Genomic DNA, 17,379 nt, shown 5'->3' with positions numbered 1-17,379 from the left:
TTTGATCCAGTATGGAAGTGCCACCTCCAGTGGGGGTGGGAGTGGAAGGAGGCTTAGTGTTTGGGAAAATTGACAAAATAAGGAACACCCCCATCTGGGTCAGATCTCTCTGTTCCTTTTTAATTGCAATGAAATAGAAATGTCAGGATGCAGGATGACACAGAGATAGCCAAAGGGATTTTTATTTATTTCTTACAAACTCAGCACCTGCGTTTGGATATCGTGAACATTGCTCTTGTCTAATCTCCAAGGATGAAAGCCTTCGTTACCTTCAGCTACATGAAATGCTCATTTCTTTTATTATTGTCCCTCCAGTCTTTCTTCTTTCCCCTTTGGGAATTACAGGCATGTTGGAACTTATACGTCTATCCCTATAACACTTAACTTTTTCTGTCAAACTTTGCAGCTCTTGGTCTTTTTGCAATGTATTCTCTTGATTTTCCACCTCAAGACACTGTTTTTCTCCTTAATTTACATTTTCAATTTCCAAGAATTCCAACTGTTATTTTCTCATAACAACCTATTTCTCTATAGTTGGTAGAATGCAATGTATTCTTGAATCTCTCTGAAACTATTAATTTTATGTACTCTCGAGTTTTCTTCGGTTTCCTCTATTAATTCAAGTTAGTGATCAGTAAGTCTCTTTACTGTTTTGGGTACATCTCTAAATTCTTCAAAAATATTTAAAGTGACTTTGTTATCTCTGCATAATGGTTTTTGAATGTGCATTTCCTCATCCCAACAGCAAATTCCTGTTTGCAGGATGCATGCCTGCCTCTGGTGATTTGGAAGAAGGGATAGGCAAGAGAGCTTCCTCCCTGGGCGTGACTTGCAGTCTGTCCTAGTTTGTCGCCCTGTCTCTCTGGCACAAGCGCCCACCTGGGTTGATCTTTGTCAGGACTCCCACTTCAGAGAGCTGTGTACAGCTTCTAAGGGAGGAAAAATACTGGAGACAGCCACTTCCTTTTTTTGTTCTCTGCTTTATGCCATAATTTTGGCATTCTAGGGTTACCTCAGCTCCCTTTGTTTCTCTTAACCATTCCCAACCCTCAGGTCAGGAGCAATCCACAGAACATTGCTCTTTGACTAGAAAGGGTTCTTGGGGTTCAGAAATGTTTCCATATATGGGCAATTATAAACAACAATATAATGAATAATCATGCATCCACCTATCAAATCTTAACAATTTGCTTCAGATTCTATTCTAAAGAATAGAACACTAGAACAACAGTTCAAGTTCATGAATGTCCCTCTGGGATCTATACTCCCTCCTTCTCCAGGGGTAACTTCTACCCTGAATTTTATGTCAACACTTCCTATGTATGCTTTTACACTATTCTTCCTATGTATGCATTCACGAACACTGTATATGAATTACACTGTGAGTAATAGAAACACTGGGTCAGAGTATGTGCATCTTCACATTTACCACCTGCTGCTGAACTCTTCTCTGAAGCAGCTCTACCAATTTACACACACAGAAGTACTAAGAGAATTTCTACACATCCTTACCAAGAGTGGTTTTGTCAAGCTTTTCCATTTTTGCCAGTCTGGCAGGAGTGAGAATGGTATCTCATTATTGTTTCATTTTGTGTTTCTTAATGATTTGAAGAGAATTTTTTTTAATACTGGATATTAATCTTTTGTCAGCTATACATATTAAAATATCTTCTCCCAGTCTGTAACTTATGTTTTTCTTCTCCATCTTAAATGGAGAAATATCACATAAATACTGTGTAAGAATATATAAAGTAGATAGATTTTTGAATTTTAAGTAAATTTATACTTTATACTGTATATACTTTTGTGAGACTTGCTTCCTTCACTCTAAATTATATTTGGGAGACTGCTCTGTGTCACTACATCTTGTTGTAGCTACTCATTTTATCACTATACAGCATTGTTATACAGAATTTCCTATATATACACATAACTTTTTCTTTCCTCTATACATAACATACAAATTGTATGTTCAAAATTTATATTTCCCAGCCACCACAGAGGACTCTTGTTATTTCCAGTTGTCTGCTGTTACAAGCAATGCTGCTGTGAACATTCACACACATGCCCACAGTGCACAAGTGCAGTTTATCTGAACACAGACCAAGAGGTAGGAGAGCTAAAATACACACATAAGCTTTTTAAAGTAATGTCAATTGATTTCCAAAAAGGTTTTACACCCTTGCCAGTAGTGGATGAGTGTTTCTCTTGCTCTAACCATCCCTGTCAATGTTCAAAATGTCACACTTAATGGATTTAGCTTGCAGAATACTTGTGAGAGGAAGGAGAGGTAAGATAGCAAACTAGAGGTGCCCCAGGCATGTTCCTCCAGCAGAAGAAGAATGGAATAAGCCCACTGCCACAGCTGCTGCAGTCACCAGCGCCATCATCCCATCCAAGAGGCATCACCCATCTCCCTGCAGAGCAGTTTGTCCCACTCCCCACTGCTGCTGTTGCCAGCCACAGCCACCCACAACACGTGGTTCCTGCCACTGCCACCACCTCCACTGCCAGAGCTGCAGCCATCCATGCTGTGTGGCTCCTGCCTCCATGGCCACAGTCATAGCTACCCACACCATGCAGCTCCTGCTGCCACTGCCCCATCATGCAGCTCCGCCCACTGCTGACCCTAGCCACAGCTGCCACTGCCACCATAGCTGACCACACAACTTCATTGACACAGGAAGGGTCACAATCAGGGCCACCAGAAAGAGGTGAGTGAGCACTGCCTAATGACCCAGTGGCCCAATCCACAGGGGTAAATTATGCTGACCCTGTGGTTGCACACTCAGGAGTGGGAAATGCTTGCACAGCCCACATGACTGCCTTGAGCTGAGAAAGGAAATGCGCAGAGCCACCAGTAAGTGCAGAAACCCAGGACAGACTAATAGAGTATGGAAGAAAATTCCCAGCCACCACCAACCCATTCCCCAGTGGGGAGAAGCAAGGACCCAGGGAGAGCCCCTGCCTGCAGGAAAGAAGAAAGAGAAACCCTACCCAAGGTGACCCATTCAAGCTGAGGGGTTTCAGTATACCCCAGTGCACCTATCAGGGTCATGAGACACTAGCTGGGGTGCCAGTAAGTCCACCCAGGGTCACCCACCTCAGCCAAGAAGCAACAGGGCATGCATGTGCTTCTCTCAAGAACCTGAGATCTCACCTATGTCCTTGATGACCCAACACAGTGTCACTAACATTAGCAAGGAAATACTAAGTGCCCTCGTACCTAGGCCATGGATGTACTCACACACAACTCTGACATTGAATACAGTGGAAGTAACCACATGGAGACTACACTGCAGCCTCTAACAGGAACCAAATCTAAAACACCCTTGTCCAATGCTCAATAGAAAATACATCTACAGGACAGAGTCTCTCTCCTCAAAAGCCACTCCAGAGTAACAGAAGAAGCAACCTCTCTACCAGATGACCAGACATCAATGCTAGAAATATGAAAAAATAAGAAAAGAAAATAAAATATTACACTACCAAAGGAATACAATAATTTTCAAGTACCAGACACCAAACAGCAGGAAAACCTTGAAATGACTGAAAAGGAATTCTTAGCAACAATTTTAAGGAAACTCAATGAGATACAAGAAGGCTCAGATGACACAATGAAACGAGAAAAACAATCCAGGATATGAAAGAGAGAATTTACAAAAGGACTGATACCTTAAAAAAGAATGTAGCAGAACTCCTGAAGGATTCATTCAGCAAAATAAAAAATACAACCAAGAGCTTAATAAGCAGGAAACTACAGCAAGCAAAAGAAAGAATCTCTGATCTTGAAGACAGTCTCTTTAAAATTACCCAGGTGGACAAAAAGAAGAGAAAAAAGAATTTTTTTTAAATGATGAAAATCTAGGGCAGATATTAGACGACCTTAAACACACAAACATCCAAATCATGGGTGTTCCAGAAGGGGAGGAGAAAGGGAAAAGCACTGAAAACATATTCATAGAAATAATAGTGAAAACTTCCTCAGTATTGGGAGAGATACAGTCTTTCAGATCCAAGAGGCTCAAAGATCCCCAAATAGATTCAATCCTAAAAGGTCCTCTTCAAGGAACATTATAGTCAAACTGGCAGAAGTCAAAGACAAAGAGAGAATCCTAAAATCAGCAAGAGAAATGTATTAAGTCATCTACAAGGGAGTCCCATTCAGACTAAGAGCAGATTACTCAGCAGAAACTCTATGGGCCAGAAGAGAATGGGATGATATATTCAAAGTACTAAAAGAAAAAAACAAAAACAAAAAAAACCTGCCAGTCAAGAATAATACCAGCAAGGCTCTCCTTTAGAAGTGAAGAACAAATAGTGTATTTCCCAAGCAAACAAAATCTGTGGGAGTTCACCACCACACAACCAGCCCAACAAGAAATCCTCAAGGGAGTTTTGCATCTGGAATCCAAAAATGATAATCACCACCCTGAATATATAAGAAAGAACAAAACTCACTGGTAGAGCAGATTTGCAAACAAGAAAGAGACAGAAGTTGTATTTTATCACCTCAAAAAACTAATGAACACCGAAGACAAACAATAAAAGGGAAAGAAATAATAAAAGATATTTGAAACAACCAAATGAAAATCAATAAAATGCCAGGAGTAAGACAATACATTATAACAACAACCACAAATCTAAATGGATTGCATTCCCCACTCAAAAGACATAGGCTGGTTGATTGGATTAAAAAAACTAGACCAAACTATATCATGCCTATAATAAACCCACTTCACCTGTAAAGACTCACACAGACTAACAGTGAAGGGATGGAAAAGGATATAGTAATGGAAATGAAAATGAGTGGGAAGTAGCTTTTCTTACATCAGATAAAATAGACTTTAAATCAAAAACTATGAAAAGAGACAAATAGGTCATTATATACTGATAAAGGGAACTATCCAACAAGAAGACATAGCAATCATAAATATGTATGCACCCAACACTAGAGTACCCAGATATATAAAGCAAACACTATTTGACCTAAATAGAGAGACCCCAATACCATAATAGCCGGAGACCTCAACACCCCTCTCTCAACATCAGTCAGATCATCTAGGCAATAAATCAACAGAGAAACAGTGGATTTAATCTACACTTAAGACCAATTGGATTTGGCAGACATCTACAGAACATTTCATCTAACAACTACAGAATATACTTTCCTCTCATCAGCACATGGAATATTCTCCAGGATAGACCACAAGCTAGGTCACAAATCAAGTTTCAAAAAGTTTAAAAAATTAAAATCATCTACAGTATCTTTTCAGACCACAATGGAATAAAACTAGAAATCAATAACAAGTGAAACTTTGGAAGTTATATAAATACATTAAAATTACACATGTTCCCAAATGACCTATGGATCTAAAAAGAAATCAAACAGGAAATCAAAAAATTTCTTGAAACTATTGAAAATAAAGATGTATCATACCAAAACCTGTGTGATACTGCAAAAGCAACACTGAGAAATTTATTGCAATAAATGTTTACATCAAAAAAAAAAAAATAGAAAGACTTCAAATAAAAAACCTAATGCTACACTTCAAAGAACTAGAAAAACAAGAACAATCCAATCCCAAAATTAGATGGAAAGAAATAATTAAGATCAGAGCAGAACTAAATGAAATAGAAACAAAAGAAACCAATACAAAAGACCAATGAAACAAAAAGTTGGCTTTTCGAGAAGATAAACAAAATAGATAAACCATTAGCTAGACTATCTAAAAAAACAAGAGAGAAGATGCATGTAACAAAAGTCAGAAATGAAAGAGGAGACATCACAACCAATACCACTGAAATACAAAGAACCATTAGAGCCTACTGTGAGCAACTATACACCAACAAATTTGAAAACCTAAAGGAAATGGATAAATTTCTGGACACATACAAACTACCAAGATTGAATCAAAAAGAAATAGAAAGCCTGAACAGACCAACAATGAGCAACAAGATTGAAGCAGTAATCAGTAGTCTCCCAGGACTGGATGGCTTTCCTGCTGAATTCTACCAAACCTTTTTTTTTTTTTTTTTTTTTTTTTTTTTTTTTTTTTTTTTTTTTTTTAAAACTTGTGTGATTTATTTATTTATTTATTTATTTTTGTCGTTTTTTCGTGACCGGCACTCAGCCAGTGAGTGCACCGGTCAGTCCTATATAGGATCCGAACCCGCGGCGGGAGCGTCGCTGCACTGCCAGCGCAGCACTCTACCAAGTGCGCCACGGGCTCGGCCCCTACCAAACCTTTAAAGAGAAATTAATACTAATTCTCTTCAAACTATTCCAAAAAATTGAAACAGAGGCCATTCTCCCAAACTCATTCTATGAAGCCAGCATCACCCTGATAACAAAACCAGACAAAGATACAAAAACAGAAAGAAAAAGAAAACTACAGACCAAGACCTGATGAATACAGACACAGAAATACTCAACAAAATAATAGCAAACAGAACACAGCAGTGCATCAAAAAGATTATACGTCATGATCAAGTGGGATTCATCCCACGGATGCAAGGATGGTTCAACATATACAAATGAGTAAATGTGATACACAATGTCAACAAAATGAAGGACAAACACTGTATGATAATCTTAATAGACACAGCAAAAGCATTTGACAAAATTCAACATCGCTTCATGACAGACTCTCAACAAATTAGATATAGAAGGGAAGTATACAATAAAAGCCATATACAAAAAAACCTACCACCAATACCATCCTGAATGCAGAAAAACTGAAAAACTGAAACCTTTTTCTCCAAGAACAGGAATGAGACAAGGATGCCCACTTTCTCCACTCCTATTTAACATAGCATTGGAAGAACTAGCCAGAGAAATCAGGGAAGAGAAAAAAATAAAGGGCATTCAAATTGGAAAAGATGAACTCAAATTGTCACTGTTTGCAGATGACATGATCCTATATATAGAAAAACCTAAGGACTATACCAAAAAACTCTTAGAGCTGATAAATGAATTCAGTAAAGTTGGAGAATACAAAATCGAATTACAAAGATCGTAGTATTTTAATACTCCAATAATGAACTAGCAGAAAAAGAAATCAAGAAAGCAAGCCCATATACAATAGCTACCAAAAAAAAAAAAAACTAGAAATAAATTTAACCAAGGAGGTTTAAGATTGCTACAATGAGAACTACAAATCACTGCTGAAAGAATTTAAACAGGATACAAAAAGATGGACGGACATTCAATGCTCTTGGATTGGAAGACTCAACATTGTGAAAATGTCCATGCTACCCAAAGTGACCTACAGATACAGTGCAATCCCCATGAAAATACCAATTACATTATTCACAGAAATAGAAAAAACAATCCTAACATTCATATGGAACAACAAAAGACCCTGAATGGTCAAAGCAATCCTGAGCAAAAACAATAAAGCCAGAGGCATAATACTACCTGACTTCAAATTATACTACAAAGCTATAATAACCAAAACAGTATGGTACTGGCATAAAAACAGACACTAGAACAAATGGAACAGAACAGAGAACACAGAAATCAACATACATACTTACAGCCATCTGATCTTTAACAAAGGCACCCAGAACATACATTGGGAAAAGACTTCCTCTTCAATAAATGATGTTGGGAAAACTGGACATCCACATGTAGAAGAATGAAACTAGACCTGTACCTCTTGCCATATACCAAAATCAACTCAAAATAGATTAAATACCTAAAATATAAGACTTGAAACTATAAAACTCCTAAAAGAAAACATAAGGGAAATACTTCAGGAAGTAGGTCTGGGCAAAAACTTTATGAATATGACCCCCCAAAGCACTCACAACAAATAAACAAATGAGACTGTATAAACTAAAAAGCTTCTGCACAGCAAAAGAAACAAGTAACAGAGCAAAAAGACAACCTATAAATTGGGAGAAAATATTTGCAAACTATGTATCCCACAAAGGATTAATATCCAGAATATACAAGGAATTCAAACAACTTCACAGTAAAAAAACAAGTAACCCAATTTAAAAATGGGCAAAGGAACTGAATAGGCATTTCTCAAAGGAAGATATATCAATGACCAACAGACACATGAAAAAATGCTCAACATCACTCAGCATCAGGGAAATGCAAATCAAAACCACATTGAGATATCATCTTACCACATTTAGACTGGCTATTATCAGAAAGACATAGAATAACAAATGCTGGTGAGGATGCAGAGAAAGGAGAACACTCTTACACTGTTGGTGAAACTGTAAATTGGTGTAGCCATTATGGAAAACAGTAAGGAGGTTCCTCAAACTACAGATAGAACTGCCATGCAATCCTGCAATTCCACTGCTGGGTATATACCCAAAGGAATGGAAATCATCATGTCCAAGGGATACCTGTACTCTGATATTTACTGCAGCTCAGTTTACAATAGCCAATAAATAGTTTACAACAGTTTCATTGTCGGATGACTGGATAAAGAAAATACAGTATGTTTACACAATGGAATAGTTCTCTGCCTTGAAAAAGGAAAGAAATTCTGCCATTCGCAGCAACATGGATGAACTTGGGGAAAATTATGTTAAGTGAAATAACCCAGGCACAGAAAGAAATACCACATGTCCTCACTTATACGTGGGAGCTAAAAAAAATTAATAAATAAATAAGAAAAGAAAGAAAGATATCGCGATCACAATACTATGCTGTACTTTGAAAAGGAGAGAACAGAACTGAGGCTGCCAGAGGTGGGGAAAGGAAAGGGGGAGTTGGGTAAGGGAGGAATTGGTAAAGGGCCACAGAAATCTATTACATTGTGTAATGTTGAAAATATTAATTATTCTGATTTGAGGATCATCTATTGCACACAGGTATTGATATTCAATGCCGTACTCCACAGATATGTTTCATTTAAAAAAAATAATATAAATTTTAAAAATAATAATAATCCCCCAGAAATATGTTTTTTGCATATGGTGTGAGGTAGGAATCCAATTTCCCGTGTTAAATATTAATCATGCATTGTCTCAGAACCATTTCCTATAAAGTCCATCTCTTCATCACTGATTTACAATACTACCTTTGTCATATATCTAGTGTCCTTGACCTATTTCTGCATTCTCTATTATTATTATTATTATATATCATTGGTCTATTTATCTATATCTGCCCCTATACAACACTTTCTTAATTATGTTCTCAATGCTATTTTTCTGAAATTTTTATTTTATAACAATATTTTGTGGTTTAGAGAAGTAAAATTGATTTTGCATATTGATTGTCTAGTCTAGTAAACTTGGTAAATTCTATTTTTCTATATATTTGGTGAATTTTCTTTATAGTCTACCAGACCATTAGTAAATAATGAAATTTTCTATTTCTTTCTTTCTAATATTTGTATTTTCACTGTTGTTCCTTACTGCACTGGCTAGGGTTACAGTTCAAGGATGAATAGAAGTAAGAATAATAAAAGTCCTTGTCTTATATCACATCTCAAAGAGAATGCTTTCGAGCTTTAAACAGTACGATGTTTGCTGTTGATGTCCTTGACAGATGAGCCATGCGGATGGATGTCCGGGGGAAGAACCTAAAAGGCACAGCAAGTGTAAGGGCTCTGAGGTTGGAGTATGCTTCAAATTTTTAACAAACATCAGGAAGGTCGATATGGCAGTACTAGAGAGAGTGAAGGGAGAGTATTAAGGGACAAAGTCAGAAGGTCAGAGCAATACGATGGTGACGTGGGAAGAACAGATGTGATCATGTAAGACAACATAGGACCGTTGTAAGGCTCTGAGTGAAGCCACTAGGAAGCCTTTAGCAGAAGAGTGTCATGTTCTGACATATGTGGAAGGATCAACTGCGGTGCTGTTTTGAGACTATAATGGAGGGAGGAAGGGTATAGACACAGGGAGACCAATTAGGAGGCTTACTGGGACAGTCCAGGTGACAGATGATGGTGGCTTCATTCAAGAGGACAGCAGTAGTGATGATAAAATTTGGGCATATTTTGAGTGTATTTTAAATGTAGAACCAATAGTGTTTGCTGACAGATTGGATCTGAGTATGTGATAAAGAAAGGAGTAAAGAATAAATCAAAGTTTTGTTTTTGTTTTTTGTCTGGGCACCTGGAAGAATGAAGTGACCATTTAGTCAGATGAAGAAGGCTGTGGAAGGAATAGATATAGGGAGGGAGATTAGGGGTTTGGTTTTGGATATAGTGACTTAGGACCTCTTAGGCATTTAAGTGGCAATGTCAAGTCAGCAGTTGCGTATATGAACCCAGAGTTTCAGAAGAAGACTGAGCTGGAGATATAAATTAGACAGTCATCATAAAGGTGGTATTTGAAGCTTGGGTCTGTATGAGATCACCAAAAGAATGCATGTCGATAGAAAAGAGAAGACCACCAAGGACTGAGCTCTGAAGCTGAAGTGCCCTCTAATATTTTTTACTCTGTCCATCTGAAATTACCTCCTACTCCCTTTCAGGATTTTCTCAAAATTTCCCATCTGCCAATGGCTCCCCCTCTTCTTATTTCCTAGTGTTGCTATGCTTTTTAAAAATCATTCATCTTAGTGGGATTTAAGAAGGGAAGTCATATGTGTCATCAATATGCTATCTTGATCTTATTGCCTCCATTATTGTTCCAGGCAATTATAAATTGATTCCATATTCATAATCCAAAACATATTCAGCGTATGGACTACAACACCACCAGTAGTACTGAACCATGTGAGACTGATATTTGCCCATTTTTGACCTAGAAAAATGGTAATTTCACATGGATCGACCTATACTAACGATTATGTGGGATACTGCCACTTCAGATTTATATCAGAAAATAATGTTAAAGAACAATAAAAATAAACTCACCAAAAACAATTTAACATTGTTTGACACTTGCCTTTGAAAATTCTTCCTAGGCCTCTGAAATCCATTTGATCTGAGCAATTGAACACGACCACATATTTTCCCAAACATCTTCCCATGTCTTTTGTGGTTTCTGTTTTGCCAGTGCCTGCAGGTCCTGCTGGAGCACCTCCCATGTTCATTCCCAAAGCCTGCGCTAACGTGATATAGCATCTGCAAGTGTTAATCAGATAACACTGTGTGAACATGGGATAACACGTGTTACAGTAAAGTGAAAGCCAAAATCCAAAGTAGTTGGAATGGGCCCGTTTATAGTTTGAGTAGCCTACATAAAAGAGGCAACCAAACAAGGCTGGGGTACTTGATATTCATTAAAAGTAATACAGTGAATCCAAAGATTTCTGGGGACAAGCTTCTATAGCCCTCAACCCTGACTCAAACCTTTTAGGCCTTCCTCCCATTTAGTCAGGAGAACCAAATAAACAGTGGTGTGCTGGGCAAGTGTTTAACAACCTCTCCGGGGAAAAATAAATAAATCTGGTTTTCATGTTTGCCAAATTCTGTGGTATAAATACTTCTACCACGGCCAAGGACAAATTGCCAATGTGATATCACAAAATTGGGAAGAGATGCATGTGGTTGACTCTCAAGGGCTGATACAAGTCAGCTCCAGCACATCATTGCAAATAAATCATTTTACAATGAAATGTTTCGCTCATTTAGACTAGTGTAAAGAATAATATAATGAATCTCCTTATATCCATAACCCAGCTTCTGTTATATTTGTTTCAGATCTAAGAGAAACTTAGTAAAATTCTCAGTAAAGTTCAATATGTAAATAACAATAGAAGAGAAAACACACTGACAAATTTATGCTGCAATGGCACTGGGCATATAAAAGACAGAGTCTGGATAAATCAAGAGGCCAAAGATGTAATTTGACTTTGTCATAATTTTACCTAGAGGCAGCACTATTTTAAGTAACAGGAGAACCAAATGTTCTATAACTCTATTTAAGTCAACTCTACAAACTTTTATTAAGAATGTCTTTTATGCACAGCATATTGAATTGGGTGTTGTGTGATATATAAAGATGAAAAAGACCCAGTTCTTGCTAGTGTCATATACTGGAAAGAACTGTGAGGAAATCCACTAGACTGACTATTCATACCTGGCCAAGAAACTTCACTTTAGGTATCAATATCCACATATGAAAAACCAGGAGACTAAATTAGATGATTTCCAAGGTAATTTTCTTCTTTGCAATTCTAATGACTTCCTTTGGGGTTCTAGAAATATTTTTCCATCTTTCAATCTAAAATTTATTATTAAATTACTCATAGTCAACATTCAAGCTTGCTTTTATTATCTTATCTTTTTCTACTTTATAAAAATTTAATACACATGTACATTTAAGTAACAGCTATGATTATTTCATTGCTAGAATGAGTTTGATGAGCTAGCCTAGACCCAATATAACAGCAATATGCTTTGTTAATATTTCAAATGCAATTTTAAAACAATTTTAAGCATACTATTTAATGACAAAATGGAATAACAAGAACTGGGTTTCCTACCTATCTGTTAATGGAGTGATAACAAGACGATCAGTGCATCCCAGAAACTCATTTTGGTAAATAAAATCAACATCTGTAATGGACACCACAGTTTGATCCAAATCTTCCTTAAAATAAAATCTACTCTGTTTCAGCCATTCAAAATCGGTAACTGATTTGATATGCATTTTTACCTTCAAAACATGAAATATTAAAAAGTTACATACTGAATTGTAATAGCATAAAACATAAGCATATGGGCAGTTTTTATTCACTCATTCATGAACAGATTCTCCCTCATTTAACAAATATTTATCAAGTCCTTTCTTGTGCTTGACACTGTGCTGGCTGAAAAAAGACAGACAGGATTCCTGCATTCTGAAGCTTACAGAAAAAGGGCAAAAGACAAATTGAGAAACACCTAATTGCAATAAAGCATGAAAAGCACTGCCAAAGAAATTCAGGGTTCATGAAAACATGTAGCAGGAGGACCTAACCTAGTCCTAGACCCTAGGGGCTCTGACTGGGGCACTCACAGAAAGATCCATCTAAACTAAAACCTGGATAAACAGTAGGAATTGGCCAGGAAAAATAAAACAAAAGGGTGATGAGGGTGTGGGAGGAGGAAACACTCTAAGCAGAGAGACCCACAAGATCTGGTTGGCATGTTCAAGGAACTGAAAAAAAGTTTAGTACATCTGGAGCATCCAGGGCTCTAGAGAAAGAATGAAAGTTGAGGCTTCCTGGGGCCATGGGAAGAGGTTTGCTAACTGTTCTCATGGCAGTTGGAAGCCACTGAAGGGATGAAGCATGGAAATGCATGATTATATATGCATACATGTCTTCCTGCACCAGCACTAGGGCCAAGGCACCCAGCTTGCCTGGTCATTAGCACATGCCTGTGGAGCAAGAGGATCTGGGCTCCCACCACCATGTACGCAAGTGCCAGTACATGGTCATTAGAAGAGGTAGAAAGCAGCTAAGCACTTTTAGGAACTGCATCCCTCCACAACCACATTCTGAGGTGCTTCATGACTTTCCACTGGTAAACATGGAGAAACTCCAGTCCTGCCCATTCAGGGGAATCAACATAGGAAAGTGACAAATGGTCCCCTTCACTGCTCTTAAACCCAGGAGGCCCACTTCCAAGTCATTCAGCTCATACTAAAAAATGGACCTCTGGGAACTATGCAATGTTCAGCTCTCCATCTGACCAGGTCTCCATACGCTTTGCTAATTAACAGTCTTGCTTTTTGTTACTGTTGTTTGTTGCATTGTTTATGACCTTGCTCCCCGCTCCAGTTAAGGATTCTGGCTTCCCACCTAAAGCACAGTTTGTATTCATCACCTTAAAAGAGCTACTTTTGGGTAACACAGTCCAGCACCACCCTCAAGGACTCTGCTCTCTAACACAGGACCCACAGCCATGGAGATGCAGTCAGCTAGCTACTGTCAAAAATCTATTAAGATGTTAAGGAGGAGGTGGAAGAAGAAAACGAAAGTAGCTAATATATTTGAGTTTTTACTGTATATCAGGCTGTTCTAAGCATTAGACATAGAAAAATAAAATACATATATGCTGGCCATGAGATTTCACTGTAGTCAAGCTGCAAACTGACCTCGAGTTCAATTGTGATTAAGATAGAAAGAAAACAGTTTCACAGTTTTCATTGTATATGAGTACAGGTTTTTTAAAAAATTCATTCTGTAAGGAAAGTAAAGCTTTGCTCAGCATTTAGGGTTTTTTTTGTTTGTTTGTTTGTTTTGTCGTTGTTTCGTGACGGGCACTCAGCCAGTGAGTGCACCGGTCAGTCCCGCGGCGGGAGCGTCGCCGCGCTCCCAGCACAGCACTCTACCAAGTGCGCCACGGGCTCGGCCCTCAGCATTTAGTTTTTTAAAAAAGTTCTTCCATGGGACTTCAGCTTTAAGAGTCAGTTAGAGATGTATAGAGAACATCCTCAATAGTATGCTCATAGCACATACAATAATGGATTCCATACTAGTGTTTCTTGAGGTGCATGTCAGTGAAAGGCAAAGTATAAAGGCAATTGCAATTCGGTAAAAGCAAGTCTGTACAAGGCCAAAACACAATGTCAAAGTACGCAACTTTCTGTTGATTAGCCTGATTCAGAGATAAATCCTACAGCTTTTCTGGAACTTAATATGCATATGAATCACCTGGTAATCTTGTAAAAATGCATTCTGCTTAAGTAGGTCTGGGGGTCGAAGGAGGGAGGCTGGACGTTCTGCTGTTCTAACAAGCTCTCAGGTGATGCCAACGCAACTGGTCAGCATATAATACTTTCAGAAGTGAGGAACTAGACTGCAGGGTAATAGATGGGCTGACTGCATGTCCTTCAAACAATGTTCGATAAATATAACTTATCTGGTCCGAACTTTGGACAAAAATTTGAAACAGGTAGTCTGCGATCATATTCTTTAAAAAGTGGGCCCAAGTTGCATGAATTATGTGCCTCTGATGAAGGAAAGAGATGCCTTTAAGATTTATCAAATCAAGTAGAATAAAGCAATGGTAATTAAAGACAGATTGTCAAATTGTGTATCAAAACCACCTGGGGTCCCTATCCCATAACACAGAGTCCCTCCTTTAGGAGAACTTGGTCTTACTCAAGGCCCCTGGTTAGAATTCTATTTGCAAAGGGAATTCAAACACCACCCCTCTTACTCCCACCCTGCCTGTTGGACGCTGTCAATTGGACATACAGCAGTGAGCATTCTCTGAAGCTTGATTCCGTTCGATCTGGACTTCTCCTTTTCCAATCAGCCCATCATAGCTCATGAGCAATCCCACCTAAATTATATCATGTCCCTGGTTATTCAGTTTAGTGGAATAATTGGTTGGTTTATATCACATCAGTTGGTTCCGGACTTTCAGGGTGCCAGAGGAATATACATACATGGTTGTTTTAAACCATCCCATACAGATATTTGTAAACACGGTATAGATGGCAAGAGGTGTGAAAAAGAATCAAGCAGATGGAAAGATTATATAAATTAGGCAATATGTACAATCCTTAACTGTTCATTATTAATTAGTACACTAAATTACTTTAAATTAAGAAAAAAAAGATACTTTACCAAGTCATCAAAAATATCTCTCTGATGCACATGGATGGTAATTAGAGTTTCAAATTTTACTCTATCAAACTTGCTTAGGTCATGTGTTGTCTGACTAATAAGAGTATTTAGAATATCCAAAAATTTTTGATTGGTCACATGCATGATTTTCCTGTCATCTTTTGCATTATTTAAAGCCTCTTCTGAATCATGTGTCCACAACATCTGAATTCCCAGAAGTCCAACCTACAAATCCAGCAAATATTTAAGTTTGCCAAATATTTAAAGCACATCTGCAATAAAATTCTGCAGTCACTTATTCACATGAAGGTAAATAGGGTTTTACTCATTTTAAAGTAAAAAAAAAAAAAAAAAAAGACATGCATTTCTCTACTCCCAAAGGAGGAAAAAACATTTAAAATTTTAACTATTAATATTTAATAATTTCTATATAGATAAATAATCATTAAAATAATAACTATCATTTATTGAACCATTTATGTGTGTTTTGGGAGATGCTTACAAAATTTTTCTATAGAGGGCCTGAGATTACCAGATACCTCCATGCAATAATTTTTCTTGCTCAAGAAAAGCAAATGGAATTAACAAACTCTTCATTGTATATTTTTTCTTGAGCAGAATTTTCGAAAGGTCTCTTTGTTGGTATAAAAACAATATGCTGCCTATCTCCTTTCTTGATCTCTCACTCTCATATCCATATTTTTATCTACATCCACTTCTCTATGTATTTATCTATAGAAGAGAGAGACAGAAAGTGAGGGCAGAAAATTGTCCTTTGCATCCTGATGTAGGCATAAAGAATTGTACATGGATGTCATATAGGCCTACAATTTCTGCCCCAGGAAAGGTAATAAAAGTGGTCCAAATATGCCCCACCCTTACCTCCTCACTGAAACAGTCATCCCTTGGGGAGTTTTTGTTCATCTCCAGAGTCAAGTGACACACACCCAAGACCATTTGGACCAGAAAAGAATCCCACATTTGGCAGAGGACTGAAAACAGTATGTGCAGTACATGGATACTGCTTGGCATGGGTTCATTAGTGGGCAAAACAAGAATAAAACCCTTTCCTTATTCCTGCCTCTTCAGGGACTTTGATATTTTTGCTGCTAGAGCAGTGGCCAATCCTGGGGTGACTGATAAATGAAAGCACCTGGCTGAAGTAAGCAATGGGATGTAGAGGAAATACCCAGTGTCAGGAAGCCCCCATGAGCAGCAGCAGATGGTCCAAGATAGTAAAGGCAAGGAGGCAAAAACACAAAAGCATGGCAGTGAAAGCTGTCTGATTTAAAGACAAATGTCCAACAGACCCCTAAAACCACTACATAATAGTATATATTCAAAAACAAATCTTTAAAATTATTATCCCGAGTCACCAAGAAAAGTTTAAATTATTTTATATTCAGTCTAAGAAGGCAGGGGACTTATTAGTGAAAACTGGAGGATGTTTCATTAAAATGAAAAACAAAATAAGAATGCTCATTCTCATCAATATTATTTGATGCCTATAATAAGCACATTAAAAAATACTGAAGGGAATACACTAAAATATTAACTGTCATCATTTCTAGGTGGTAGAAATATGAGAAATTTTTATTTCCACTTTTACATTTTTCAAACTTTTCCAAATTTTTGTGGTAAGAATCCACTACATTCATTATCTTTAAAATGTTTCAGAAGAAAGAGGTGAAATTTTTAACAATTTTAAATAAAAAATTTTAAATTAAGTTGATAGTGAGAAAATTTCAGTTATTCAGAAAAACTGCTTTAAAAAATATGAATACATATACTGAAGATAACCTTGAAAGCTATTCAGCTTTCCTATCATATCATGTTCAACTTCACCACTGTTGTGAATTTTGTCTCAACCCTCCACCTAATGCTAAATC

General features: G+C 37.4%; 1 protein-coding gene across 2 annotated transcripts in view; it reads right to left on the bottom strand.

The window, feature by feature from the left end:
* The window catches only part of DNAH8 (dynein axonemal heavy chain 8), a 272,139-nt gene that overhangs the window by 134,364 nt on the left and 120,396 nt on the right, over window positions 1-17,379 (bottom strand). For both annotated transcript variants that reach the window (XM_063096081.1, XM_063096082.1), the window contains exons 38-40: window positions 15,491-15,715; window positions 12,413-12,585; window positions 10,870-11,048 (exon numbers count right to left, since the gene is read on the bottom strand). In XM_063096081.1, coding sequence (XP_062952151.1) covers window positions 10,870-11,048; window positions 12,413-12,585; window positions 15,491-15,715 — 577 coding nt within the window. The remainder of the gene's footprint in view (window positions 1-10,869; window positions 11,049-12,412; window positions 12,586-15,490; window positions 15,716-17,379) is intronic.

This window comes from Cynocephalus volans, chromosome 5 (assembly GCF_027409185.1).
Source record: "Cynocephalus volans isolate mCynVol1 chromosome 5, mCynVol1.pri, whole genome shotgun sequence".
Taxonomy (NCBI): domain Eukaryota; kingdom Metazoa; phylum Chordata; class Mammalia; order Dermoptera; family Cynocephalidae; genus Cynocephalus; species Cynocephalus volans.
Note: the sequence above shows the minus strand (reverse complement) of the source record. Positions and strands in the feature narration are given on the sequence as shown.